The 14,028-nt window shown below is 47.6% G+C and overlaps 1 protein-coding gene across 1 annotated transcript in view; it reads right to left on the minus strand.

Annotated features, from left to right (window-relative positions):
* Positions 1 to 14,028, minus strand: part of STAB2 (stabilin 2) — a 179,262-nt gene that overhangs the window by 15,252 nt on the left and 149,982 nt on the right. The window contains exons 56-63 of the mRNA XM_082419566.1: positions 13,380 to 13,436; positions 12,120 to 12,246; positions 10,630 to 10,779; positions 8,728 to 8,832; positions 7,298 to 7,405; positions 5,369 to 5,562; positions 4,119 to 4,260; positions 23 to 156 (exon numbers count right to left, since the gene is read on the minus strand). Coding sequence (XP_082275692.1) covers positions 23 to 156; positions 4,119 to 4,260; positions 5,369 to 5,562; positions 7,298 to 7,405; positions 8,728 to 8,832; positions 10,630 to 10,779; positions 12,120 to 12,246; positions 13,380 to 13,436 — 1,017 coding nt within the window. The remainder of the gene's footprint in view (positions 1 to 22; positions 157 to 4,118; positions 4,261 to 5,368; positions 5,563 to 7,297; positions 7,406 to 8,727; positions 8,833 to 10,629; positions 10,780 to 12,119; positions 12,247 to 13,379; positions 13,437 to 14,028) is intronic.

Below are 14,028 nucleotides of genomic sequence, written 5' to 3' on the forward strand. Positions count from 1 at the left end.
GTGCCCGCCAACTGGGCCCCACCTTCTGGGCGTAGGAGAGCTGGTTGTAGGTTGCCATGGTTGCAGCTTCCTTGGTACAGGCCTCTCTGGCTTTGTCAAAGGTCAGCTTGTACTGGCCCAGCGGGGAGCGTAGATGGAACACGCCAACGGTGGTATCTAGAAGGGGGAGGAGAGGAATCGTCCAGGCCAGCCCCCCTGGCTGGCAGTGCTTTCATCAGAGATTTTCAAAGTGGAAGGCTGTAAACCGTAACCCAGGGTTTCTTGGGATGCCACTCCCCTTGGAGATGTCATTTAAAATACTTATTTCTTTTCTAACTATGAAAGTAGCACGTGTCTGGTAGAAATCTGGGCCGTACGGAGAAGAAAAGGGATGAACAAAAATCTCCTACAGTCCTGCTCTCTGGAAATAATCATTACTCCATGGCTAACATTTTGTACTTCCGTACAGAATTTTTATTTTTGTAACTTTTAACTTTGATGTAATTTCACCCTTCCAGTCTTTTTCCCTGTTTGTCTATGTGTCATATATATCACAAGTGTGGCGGTATGCTGCATATATAGTTTTTAGAAATCTTTCTTATAACGTGAAATCACGATTATTTCCCAATATTATAAATTTTCTCTGGCAACATAATTTCCCCTTGACACTTTTAGTTGAACACTTTTTGTGAACTTCACAGCCATGAAAAAAAAAATACATTAAAATGAGTTTCTGCCAAGGACCCCATGTGTTTTCAGAGTGCCACTATGCCTTTACAAAAGTTTTCTAGCCATTTTCCCCCTAGGATACTAGAAGATTTTAATCCTTTTTAAATAGTTGGTATCTTTTTTTAATCAGTTAATGCAGAGACCAATGCATGTGACTTCAAGAACCAAGTCACACTTGTATATTGTCAAGTTCTTTATCAAATGCCACTAAAAGGGTACTTTCTACCCCCAAAAGAGCTAAGTTTAAGATTTTTTTCTTTCTTTCTTTTTTTTTTTTTTTGGCTGCACAGCTTGCGGGATCTTAGTTCCCTGACCAGGGATCGAACCTGTGCCCCCTGCAGTGGAAGTGCGGGGTCCTAACCACTGGACCACCAGGGAATTCCCAAGATTTTCTTCTTTGACCGCAGCCAATAGTATATTCATCCACAGGCCATATAATCTTGTCAGCCACACCTGAAATATAAACACTTACCAATATAACAGCTTGGGGAAGGACGGAAAGGTGTTTAGCCTTGTCTCCTTCCCAAGTCAACACGATTCTTTTTTTTTTTAATTAATTAATTAATTTTTGGCTGCGCTGGGTCTTTGTTGCTGCGCACAGGCTTTCTCTAGTTGCGGCGAGCGGGGGCTGCTCTTCGCTGCAGTGCGCAGGCTTCCCTTGTTGCGGAACACAGGCTCTAGGCATGCGGGCTTCAGTAGTTGCAGCACGTGGGCTCAGTAGCTGTGGCGCATGGGCTCAGTAGTTGCAGCACATGGGCTCTAGGCTGCGCGGGCTTCAGTAGTTGTGACACATGGGCTCAGTAGTTGTGGCGCGTGGGCTCAGTAGTTGTGGCACATGGGCTCAGTAGTTGCAGCATGCGGGCTCTAGGGTGCGTGGGCTTCAGTAGTTGTGGTGCGTGGGCTCAGTAGTTGTGGCTTGCTGGCTCTAGAGCACAGGCTCAGTAGTTGGGGCACATGGGCTTAGTTGCTCCACGGCATGTGGGATCTTCCCGGACCAGGGATCGAGCCCATGTCCCCTGCATTGGCAGGCAGATTCTTAACCACTGCGCCACCAGGGAAGTCCCCACAATTCTTAATAGTGCCCTTGAGTGGATATCACAGTATATTTGATCATCCTTTACTGTTAGATATTTGTTATTTCTAATTTTTTGTGATGTTAGGTAATGCTGGGATGGTATGTTTCCCGTTATTCAATTCTTAGATTATTTCAATAGGATGTGTCCCTTGAAATGGCGCTACCAACTCTCGGCATGAATTATCATGAGGCTCTCTGCACACATTGCCAAACTGGTTGCCACAGAGGCTGTGTGAGTTTGCCCTCCTCGGAACTGTGTGAGAGTAGGCACTTCCTCCTGAGTGTGGGACGGCTCTGTAACCTGCCCGCCGGGACAGCTGAGGCATTATCCCAATGCCGTCTCGTCTTGTTAAGGGTAACCACTCAGCTACAACAGACGGCGGGTCCAATGTGACGCTCAGTCACTTAATGTCACTACCGTCACCGTCTCAGTATTCACAAAAAAGTAGAAGAGAAAAGCCCCCTGGAGATGATGGGTGATGCTCCGCGAACTGAATAGACTCAGTGAGTTGTGGGATCAGGCAGGACTGGCTGAATGAATCGTGCCCTAAAGAAAAAAGCCAAGCACCTCTCTTGACTCCACACTCCTCCTGGCAAATGACTCATGAATCAACATCCCTGGTCCCACCTGCTCATTCTTGACCCCATCCTAAATAACAACCGCCTACAGAATCTCCCTGCTTTGAAGTCCCACCATCACCTTGAAATAGAACTTGGAAGATCCACCATCACCTTGAACATAGAATGTCCCCAGCAAAGCTTTCAAAATTCTTGGGCCCCCTACTCCCAAACTGCTTTACCACCACCACTGGGTTGGTCTCTCGAGATGGAAACCTTACATTATGGTCGACCCTTTCCTTTTCTACACTCTCCGTGTCCACGGTGTGCCCTTTTCTCCCCCATCTCACTCCTCTTCCCAGCAGAGACCCTGTTACCTTGGGGTCATAGCCTTGATATTATGCTGTCCCTCCTCCCATTGCCTCGTCCTTCCCGGCTGACCCCTGATAACTGTCTGCTGTCCATGACTCCTCCCAGCAGAAATGTCTTGCCAGCTCTTCTGTGCATAGCTCAACTCAAGCATCTTTCAAGCCTCTACTGTAGCCCCAGGCCTCTATGCAGCTCCCTGGGATTCCCTCTCTCATCCCACCCAGAGATCCTTCCCTTCTCTGTGCTTTTTTTAAAAAATTTTATTGTGGTAAAATATACATAACATAAAATTTGCCCTTTTGACCATTTTAAGTGTACAATTCAGTGGCATTAAGTACATTTACATGTGCAACCATCACCCCTATCCATTTCTAGAATGTTTCCATCATCCCAAACAGAAACTTTGTGCCCATTAAAGAATGACTCCCTCTCCCCACCCTTCAGTAACCTCTATTCTTCCTTCTGTCTCTCTGAATCTGCCTATTATAGGTACCTTCTATCTGTGGAATAGTACAATATTTGTCCTTTTGTGTCGGCTTATTTCATGTAGCATGTTTTCAAGGTTCATTCACGCTGTAGCATGTACAGAATTTCATTCCTTTTATAGGGTGAGTAATTTCCCACTGTATACTGCATTTTATCTATCCATTCATATGTTGAACATTTCAGTTGTTTCTGCCTTTTGGCTGTTGTGAATAATGCTGCTGTGAACGTGGGTGTACAAATATCTGCTTGAGTCCCTGCTTCCAGTTTTTCTCTAACCAGCTTGCTCTCTCCCTTCAGTTGCACCATCAGCATGAGATAAATTGCTGTCTTCTGTCTTATTACCTTTCTTCCCCCGGTCTTATTAATTAAAAAATGTCCTCAACTCCATCGGGAGTCTCCTTGCAAGAAGAGACAGTGTCATATATTGTCATATCTCCTATGTATTTCTCCTGCTTATATTTCCTCCATTTCATCCCCAAAATGGACTTGAGGTGTCTTAGGACTTGATGCGTGATAGGGACTGAATGTCTGTGTCCCCCACAAATTTGTATGTTGAAATCTGAACCCTCGATGTGCTGATGTAAGCCTCCACTGGGTCCTGGGCAATGCATGGGCTGTTTGGTCTCAGTTTTTTTTTTTTTTTTAAGACTTTTTTTTCCTGATGTGGACCATTTTTGAAGTCTTTATTGAATTTGTTACAATATTTCTTCTGCTTTATGTTTTGGTTTTTTTGGCCTTGAGGCATGTGGGATCTTAGCTCCCCTACCAGGGATCGAACCCGCAACCCCGCACTGGAAGGCGAAGTCCCAACCACTGGACCACTAGGGAAGTCCCTGACCCCAGTTTTTAATACTTTTTCCTTTTGCTCTTGCAGAGGTCCCTTCCCCATGCCTGAAGACCAGGTGCTCTGGGCCACACTGACCTTGGAAATGGAGGTCAGCACAGTTGGCGTCGGCGTGGCACTGCCCGTTGTCCTGCAGGCAGCGGTCGATGGGCAGCTGCTCCAGTTCACAGTCCAGCCCGTCTCCCACGTAATGACGTTTACATTCACACCTGTGCTTGCCCTGTGGGGGAGAGTGGGAAAGATGAAAAAGGCCCTTCTCTGGGCCCCCAGAACCCCATGTGCTCTGCGGACCACCATCCAGCACAGGAGATGCTCAGAAGGGTAAGAAACATGCCTGTCCTGTCCGGTGGGAACTGAATTACTGCTCCGTCTTGCTTTTGCACAGGCTCAGGATGGAATGCCCTCCTTTACGTCTCAGCTCAGATGTCGCTTCCCTGACTCCCGCTCCCTTTTTATCACACTGGCCTGATTTTTGTTCCTCCTGACTCTTGGCCCTCTCTGAAGGTATCTTGTACACTCATTTCTGTACTGAAGATGCCCCCTCCCCCGACTCGTGTATAAGCTTTTGATCGCTACATCCTTGGCAGCTACAACAGCACAAAGTAGGTGCTTGATGACCATTTGTTGAGTCAATGAATGATCTCATTTAATGTCCACAACAATCCTGTGAGGTTCGCAGTATTATGAGGCCCACTTTGTGAATGAGGAAACTGAGGCTCAGAGAGGTTAAGCAGCCAGCCCCAGACCACACAGCGTGTCAGGCCAGGAACAGAGACTCAAAGGCTGCCTGACTCTGAGTTCATGTTTATAACTATAATCGACATCATCTCCCACCATCTTTCCTTCCCACCAGAGAAATAGGGTAACAGGGCACTGATTCCATTCTAGAAAGACCTGAGTGAGTGCCCAAACTGCACTTTTCCTGCCACCTCTTACCAAGTTTTTTGGTTTTAATAAACTTTTTATTTTGAATAATTTTAGATTTAGAGAAAAGTTGCAGAGAGAGAGTCTCCTTATATTCTCCACTCAGTTTCTCCTAACGTTAACATCTTACATAACCATAGTTCATTGTCAAAACTAAAAAATTAGTGTTGGTGTATTATGATTAACTAAACAATAGACTTTATGTGGACTTCACCAGTTTTTCCAGTAAAGTCCTTTTTCTGCATAGGGTACCACTTCATATTTAGCCCACCGACTTAACAAGAAATAGACTCACGTGGGAAGAAGGCTTAGGAAGAGGCCAATGGTAACCTGAGTGGAGAAGCGAGGCTGAGCGAGGCACAAGGGCTCCCCACCCCCAATTTCCCCGGGGAGGCGAGACTCACCGGGCCGGTCATCTGGCAGGTGGCATGCTCATGACATCCGCCATTGAGGCCGTCCGCACAGGGGTCTATCTCTGTGCAGCTGTGGCCATCCCCCTGGTAGCCCTTCTGACAGCTGCAGGAGACCTTCGTGTCCTTCTGGGAGCACTTGGCGACCTTTGCACACCCCCCGTTGTTCTGTTTGCAGAAATCCACAACTGCAAGAGCAGAGGAAGAGGGCTCAATGAACCACGCTCTGTGTAACACGGGCTTCGGATCGAGGTGTGGGTCACCCCAGGACCAGTGGCGCTGGGTGAGACAATGGGCCCCAACATTTCAGTGCCTTCTCTCCCTGTGCCCGGTGGCCTCTGTGCTGCATTTGCCAACACTAGTGTCCTGTGGCGAACACCCTCATAGAGCAGGCCTGGTGACATCTGTCTACCTCTGCCCTTTTTGTTATCCCATACTTTACTTTGGTAGTAGTTTTCTAATGAGTTTGGGTTTTTAGTGTTAGAACATAGTTGCATGTGTGTGTGTGTGTGTGTGTGTGTGTGTGTGTATAGAGTTAGTGCACTACTGAGCACCTTGTGACATAGACATTGTTACCCCCATTCTACAGATTAATAAATGGAAGCTCAGAGCTTAACTGACCTGACAAAGGCAAACCAGCTACAACGTGGAGGGGCTGGGATTTAAACCCAGGTTGGTTTGACTCCAAAGCCCGCGCTTTCCCCACTGTTTTGTGTGCCCCTTAACCTTTGTATTCTTAATTCCCCCAATTTCAACCTAATAGTAGATTAGCTCCAGCCTCAGGAGTAGCTGGAAAGCTCTCTGATTTCTCTCGTCTGCCTTTTTGGCTAGAGTGGTGGCAGCCACTTGAGACCCTGAGAGCATGAACATGAGGACAAGAGGCCTCAGCCTAAGGCTGGCGGAGCAGAAAGGCAGAACCTGGGTCTTTGCTGCCACTGCTGGTGCTGAGCCACTTCTAGACTGCCTCGTAGCAGATCACAAAACAACAGGTATAGCAAGATCTCAGTTCTGTAAAGAAAGTATATATCTCTATATGGATATCTACTCATGAGAACAGTTAGAAAGTATGCGTGCCCAGGACTAGTAGCTTTCCCCCAGTACCTATTGTCTTCTTTTTCTATAGTAGTAGATTTTCAGCTGGGCTTCATGGTTGTCCAACTGAAGACTACATTTCCCAGGCTCCCCTGTCCTAGGTGTGACAGATGATGAGGTTCCAGACAATGGGATGGAAGCAGACAGGATTTTAGCAGCTTCTAGGTGTGTCCTTAAAGGGAGGAGGTTTGCCTTCTTCCTCTCCCTCTCTATCCTGCTGCCTGGGAGGTGCTTTGGTAGTGACCATCTCAGGCCAGGCAAGTGAACGATGGCAGAGCAACAAGATAGAAGGAGTCTGGGCCCCCAGATGACCTTTCAGAGTGAAACCCTATGTTAGCCCTGGATGCCTCCATGCAAATTGCTATAAGAGATAAAAATAAACATTTAAACATCTGCCTTGTTTGTGCCACTGTTCATTTGGGTCTCTGTGTGGCTGAACCTATATTGTAACTACTAGAGACAGAGACATTTCAGTGTTCAAAGTGGTTCTCACCGAGTGGTGAGAGCATGTGTAGGTTTCACTGCTGTTTTTTAAATACTGTAGTATAGTTTCTGAATTTTTTGAAGTAAGACTGGATTATAAAGTCACAAAAATACCATAAAACAAAGTGCATCGCAGTTGGCAAAGCAGTTTCAAAGTCATGACCTGGGAAGTGGGCAGGTCAGGCATGAGCAAACCCATCGAGGAAACTGAGTCGCAGAGAGGGTGGGATTGCCGAAGCAGTCCGAGCGGGAAGCAGAAGGGCCGGAACGGAGCCCAGGCACCCTGACCAAGAGCCGCTCTGCTCCTGCCCCTCGTTGCTATTCCACCCATGCACGGATGGGACCTACCTGTACACGTTATTCCGTCCCCTTCATAATTCAGGTTACACTCACACGTGTTGTTCTCCTTACAGGTGGCATGAGCAGAACAAGGAGGCATGCACACGAGGGGCAAAACTGCAAAGAAAGAGGTCACCATTCATCCCGCACCATGATGTGAAGGGTTGGGACCCACCTAAGGCATCTTCCTGAGACCCCCATCTGGCCTGCCACTGTGTTTCAAAAGTGGCCCCTCATGGCGGGAGGATGGGGTGATTTGCTAAGGTCCCTCCCAGCCTGGAGATTCTGAGATTCCGGAATCACTCTTTTGTATTATTAAGACGTTATTTCTGAAATGTTATCCAGATTAAAATGCAAATATGTTCCCGTTAGGGGCAACCAATGAAAACTTTATACCTCAAAGTCCGCTAGCAAGGGTGAATTTAGCAGATTAGCTCTTTGGCCCTAAGGGCATGGGGTTCCAGAGGAGATGGTTAAATTGGAGGAGAAATTCCAAGGCCTTCTGTGGGCACTGCAGAGCTTGGGAGAAGTCTGGGGCTTTGGTGATTGGAAGGGGCTGCAGTATCAAGAGGCAGCATGAAGCCACGGGATGATTAGGAGAGGACGAGGGGGGAGGAGGAGGGGGGAGAGAAGAGGGGGAGGAACTGAAGTTAAGGGGACTGCTGGGATTCTGGAGCTTCAGGTTGCTGATGCCCATAGGAGGAGCTTGGTCTTGCCCTTCTGCCCCCAGGGAGGATGAAGTGACAGTGATTTACGTTGGAGAATTCAACCTTTGACCGGAACATGAGGCTTGGGCTTCAAGGGAGGCCTCAGAAAACTGACAGCTCAGTAAGGATCAAGGTCTGACAAGGATGACGATGACGGATGGTGATAATGGCAGCTACTGTTTCTGAGCGCCCCACATGCACCGGACACTCCAAAACCATGACCCTGACCCTCACAACAATCCTCCCCTGAAAGCCGTGCAACGGGCTCTCTTTTTTCAGACGAGCGCATCAAGGCTCGGAGAGGCTTAGCTGAGGCTGTTTGTCTAATAAGTAGCTGAATCAGGGGTCAGATCCTGGACTCCACGAACAGCACGTTTTCCGTGAAACCCTTCACCTCTGTGTCTGCACACATCTGGGCCTGGACCACAATCCCGAGGGACCCTTCCTGCCCAATCCTGTATTCTTTGCTTGAGGTGGGTCCTTCCATGATTGACAGGATTACATGCTGGTTTCATGGGTTTGAGTTAAATCTTGTCATCTAGTTTCCTTCAAGTCACCAGATCTCCGGACCTTGGGGCCACACAGCCAAGTCACCTATTCCTCGTGGAAAAGGGAACCCTTGCTTTGTTGTTTTCTTCCGATGTCGCTCAGACCCCCACCCTCAGTCGGCCACTCTCGGCAGGGTCCGCTGCAGCGCAGGGCCGCCGGCAGGTGACCGCCCCCAGGACAGACCTGTCTGAGTGTCACAGAAGCGGCCCGTCCACCCCGTCTCACAGATGCACTGCCCGGAGCCCGTGATCCCGTCGTTGCACTGTCCATGGTCCGAGCAGCCACAGGCTGTAGAGCAAGTCGGAGTGTGGTCAGTCAGCAGAGATCAGGGACTGAAATCCCGTCAACCAGCCCACTGACCACGTGTTGGCTGTGCTGTTGGTTTGGAAGGCACCGTGTTTATCCTCATTCATTCATTCATTCATTTATATCATTCATTCAGACTTTCAAAAAATAACCTGTTCAGTGGCTATCATGAGGCAGACATTACCAGGCAATGAGGTTACAGCAGAAAGCCTAAGACATAAGGTCCCTGTTCTCAGGGAGCTTACAGTCTAGCAGTACCTGGTTATCGAACACGTAATTATAAATACAGTGATTGTCGTAAACACATTAGTAGAGGGTATCATGGGGTATGTAACCGAACAGTAGGGGGAGGGAACATCACCTGGGCCTCCTAACAGAGAAATGGACTGAATGGTCAAACCTTCAAGAAATACACCAATCCTTCTGCTTCTTACCACCTCCAGCAGCAGCACTCTAGCCCACGGCACCACCGGCTCTCACCCAGAAGGCGGCATTAGCCTCCCCAAAGCTGGCCCTGCTTCTGCTCGTGCGCTCCCATGGTGCACTCTCCACGGGGAAGCTGGGGTGGTCCTTTCCAATCTGCTCAGGACAACCCCCCCACCCCCCATTCACAATCCTTTACTGGCCGCCATCACACTTAGATGAGATGCTGAAGACCTGTCTCTGGGCAAGAAGCTCCTATGTTATCTGGCCCCTGGCGACCTTCAGGTTCCTTCTTCTCCCTTTCTCCCTCTTCTTTGCCCACTCTGCTCAGCCACCTTGGCCGCTTTGCTGTTCCTTGCATGCCGAGCCCACGCCTGCCTCAGGGCCTTTGCACTTGCTTGTCTCTCTTCCAGGAAAGCCATTCCTCTAGCCTGCACTGTCCATTAGAGCAGCCGCTCATCACACGTGGCTATTTAAATGTAAACTAATTAAAATGAACGAAAATCAGTTCCTTAGTCACAGGTTTTGAGTGCTCAACATCCACACGTGGCTAGCGGCTACCACTCCTCGTGGCGGAGTTACAGAGCGTTTCCATCATCACTGAAATTTGACCAGACAGAGCTGCTATCGATAGTCCCACTCCCGGCCCCCTCACCTCTGTTAGGTCTCTACTCCAATATTTCATGAGATGTCTTCTGGACCAGTGCCTCCTTTCTTTCTCGATTCCCTTCATCTGCTTCATCTTCTTTATGCCTTTTTATCTATTTTTGTTTCTGTCATCTTTGTCTGTTTCCTCCCTTTGTACACTCCTTGAAAGCTGGGATTTTGCCCCCACCCCACCCCACCCCACCCCACCACTGCATCCCTACAACTTAGAACCATTCCTGGCTTTTGATCAAGTCACTTAGTCTCTTTGTACCTCAGCTTCTTCATCTGCTAAGTGGGGATGGTATAAGTACCCACCTCAAAGGCTTGTTGTGAGGATTAGATGGTACAACATACCTGCCTGGCACACAGTGGGCACTCCACACACATTAGCCATTAGCTATCAACATTAGTAAGGACTCAGCATATATGTGATAGTTGAATGACTGAATGAGTGTTGGTCGGCCACAGCTTGCCTTGGTGGCTGCAGGGAATGTGAGTTTCACTTCTAGAGAGGAGGCTCTTTCAGTGGATGGAGACTGGGAATATATCCAAGGAGGAAAAAAGCATGTGAGGGCAGGCAGATGGGAGGTGGGTGGCCGGGAAAGAGAGGAAGAAGGATGCTTCCAGCTCAGGTGGATGGTGTGCATTGGGGCAGGGAGGATACAGCCGAGCGACAGGCAGAAGCTCAGGGGGGTGGGTGCCACGTACGCTGACAATCAGGCCCGAATCTCCCTGGCCAGCACAGCTCGCACGCTGTCCCGTTGAAGCCGGTGTTGCATTTACACTGTCCCGCGGGTGAGTACTGATCGAGGCACACACCCCGGTTGTTACATGGGGTATCTGGTCCTCCAGGGCAGGCTGGAAGAGATGAAACAGCAGTGACTCAACAGCCTCCCCCAGACCCAGAGCAGCTCAGCGCCTCTGTGAACATGCCGCTAACCCGTCCTCAGCTGTGGGTTCTGTCCTCTGTGGCCCCGGGGACATATCCACATAGTGTCACTGGATGTTTAGAGCAAGCCACTGGCCTGTGGCTTAAATATATCTGATAGGACTGGCAGAGCAATATACTGAACTGTGCACTGTATTTGGGGGTCAGGAGACCTGGATGTGTGTTGATCTGGGCTGAATAATGAACTTGCTCTGAGCTTCAGTTCTCTTAGCTCTAGAGGAGGAGGAGGAGGAGGAGGAGGATAGAGTGCCCACTTGACCTATTCCACATTGTGACTCTGAGGATCAAATGAGATACTGTAACCAAGAGCATGTGAAAATATAAAGCACTGAACAAAGGTAAGGGATGACACTGACTTTTATGAACGGTCTGTGCTTTAGTGATGGAGAGTGGAGTGGAGGCTGAGTGATTGCGTGGACTCCCAGCCCAGAATTTTCCAACTGGACCATGATGAATGGAGTATGCATGGTACTTAAAACCATGGCTTCTGGAGACATACTGTGGGACCTTAAGCCTGCTTCTTATCCAATCTGTGCCTCCATTTTGTCATCTGTAAAATGGGGATGACAACAGAACCTACTTCTTAGGGGTTGCTGCGAGGTTCAGATGTTCCCATATATGGGAAGTAGCACTCAATAAATGTGCTCACTTAAATCAATGCATGGTGGATGGGAAGTTCTATGGCATTTGCTATGCTTTTACTGCTGCGTTATTGGCTAGAAGTCGTATCTAGACCCAGGGGTTTCAGGAGCCCTTTCCTGAAAGGGTGAGGTAAGGGAGGGAGGGCGATGTTACACATAACAGGGGAGATTTCAGGAAATAATGGCCCATTCATATCACATTGCTATAGCAACCTGCCAAGGTAGATGTCTTTAGATGCATTTAAACTAGCATGCTTATCAGTATCATAGACTGGTGTCAAAAATGAAATACAGTGTTTCTAACACCATGGGAAGTGTCTTATGCTATAACATCAAGCAGAAAAGCATGACACATGATTTACAATCTACGCACAGGAGAATCTCAACTCTATAAAAACCAAATATGACAAGAAAAAAAAAAAGGAGAAGGAAAGCTGCACAGCTCTTCAGAATAATTGCTTTTGGATCTTTTCTTAGCAGAATCATTAAGAGTGATATACTCCCCTGCTCCCCGTGTCCCACCCCGGCCCCCCATACAGTACTTTCAAATGCTCCACAGTGATTGTACAATCATTTCAGAATTGCGAGGCAGTAAGAGGCTCCCTTACCCTGACAGTCTGGCCAGAAGTAGCCCTTGCAGCACTTGGGGAGCTGTATCACCAGGGTGCACTGCTGCTTGCAGCCTTCCAGGTTCCTCCTGAAGGGCAAGTCGTACAGACACTTCCGCTTCTCACCCTAAAGGAAGAGATTGAACCATCCCTCCACCTTCCATCCCCTTGGGCTCTTGGGCTCCAGTCCGCCCCCAGTGGAGGATCCTGGGTACTGTCCAAGTAGAAAATGGGACTCAATGGTCATGAGCCCTGTACAGGGAATTCTCTTCTTAGGGGTGTAGAGAGACAAATGAATGGGGGAGGGGGCAGAGGTGGAGTCCACGGAAAGAAGATTTCTCCCCATCTTAACCCTTAGAGCTGTTTGCAAAAGGTGTGGTTGCCTGAGAAGGGAGTGGGGAAGAGGTGGCTTTCTATCAGGAGGGGGGTCTGTGGCCAGGCCCCAGGATCATCAGTAGAGAGGGTATGGGCTTACAGTTCATTTTGTAGGGGTGTTTCTGTTAGAGGGGTTACTGGTAGAGTAGAAAGAGCTTGGCTTTGGAGTAAGTACTAAAACTAATACTTAATGAGCACTTGCTATGTGCCAGGCTCCGTACCCACATTTAAAAACTTACTTTTCCTAATAATCACACACAGAACTGTTATTAGCTCCATTTTGCAGAGGCAAAAACATATAAAATGACTTGCCAAAGATTACCCACGAGAATTTGACCCCATAACTGTGGACCCCAAATTTCATTGGCTTAACCACTACTCTTACATTGCATGCTGGGCTCTAATCCTAGCTTTGCTCCTTACTAGCTGTGTGGCCTCGGGCTGATTGCTTATCCTCTCTGAGACTCATCTGTCGTAAGTGGAGGTAATATATTTTTCTATGAGTATTATAATGGGGAACAGGGATAATGTCAAAATAAAGGGGCCAGCACAGAGCCGGGGACATGAACAGCAACCAACAAAATACAACTATTATTTTTATAATTATGATTATCTTTGCAACCCCTTCTAGGTCTATAATCCCATGACTCTTCTAGACAGTTCTTAAAAGATGGATAGTGGGTTGACAGGCTGCCTGAGCTAAGAATGTTCATCTCCAATCCCATTGGCCTGATTGTTGAAAGAAAGAAAAACTAATTACACACAGTTATAACACACTTGCAGATGCACACACATGCACGCACAATCATAGCTACCAGGAGACTGGGGTCTCATAGAGAAACAAATCTATCACTCTCCAAACGTTATCACTGTGTTCATAATTACCTTTGGTTTAGTCCACCTGGGGCAGCTGGGAGTATGAACACAGCTCCCACAATTCCCCTAGTATGCAAGAAAAGAAACACTTAAAAATCCAGAATATTGGGAAACACAAGGAATGCCCCAGGTTAATGCCTTGATTATGTGATTAAGAACTTAATTAATCTTAAGATTCTGGCTATGATCAAGAATATAAAAGCAAACACTCTGTAACTTTGCCATAGAGAATTCTGAAGGTCTGTCGTGGACCCCAATTCCTTAGTTTAGTTCTTTGAGGTAAAAATTCCCTGTTAGATGGAGGTGGACCAGGGCAGGGTCACACAGGCACATGGTATAGCAGCAGTGGGAAATGTGGATGCAAGTGTCAGTTCCACTATAAATCAGCTGTGATTGTTTTAGCTAATCAGATTCTTTGATTCTTAGTGTTCTGATCTATAAAACAGGAATAATAATTCTTGCTGCTATTTGATTTTCAGGGGATTGGTGAGGAAAAATGATTAACTGAAAAAAATGTCTGTATACTTTGAAAGTGAAGAAATTAACAACTGGTTTTTCAGCTCCTACTTTGGCTGACTGTTATCCTAGTAATTTGGGGTATTTATTGAATGCCTACAAGTTGCCTGGTACAGAAATCAACTGGTGACAGACTTTGCCA

The sequence above is a fragment of the Balaenoptera physalus genome, assembly GCF_965194825.1.
Source record: "Balaenoptera physalus genome assembly, chromosome: 13".
NCBI classification, from domain to species: Eukaryota; Metazoa; Chordata; class Mammalia; order Artiodactyla; family Balaenopteridae; genus Balaenoptera; species Balaenoptera physalus.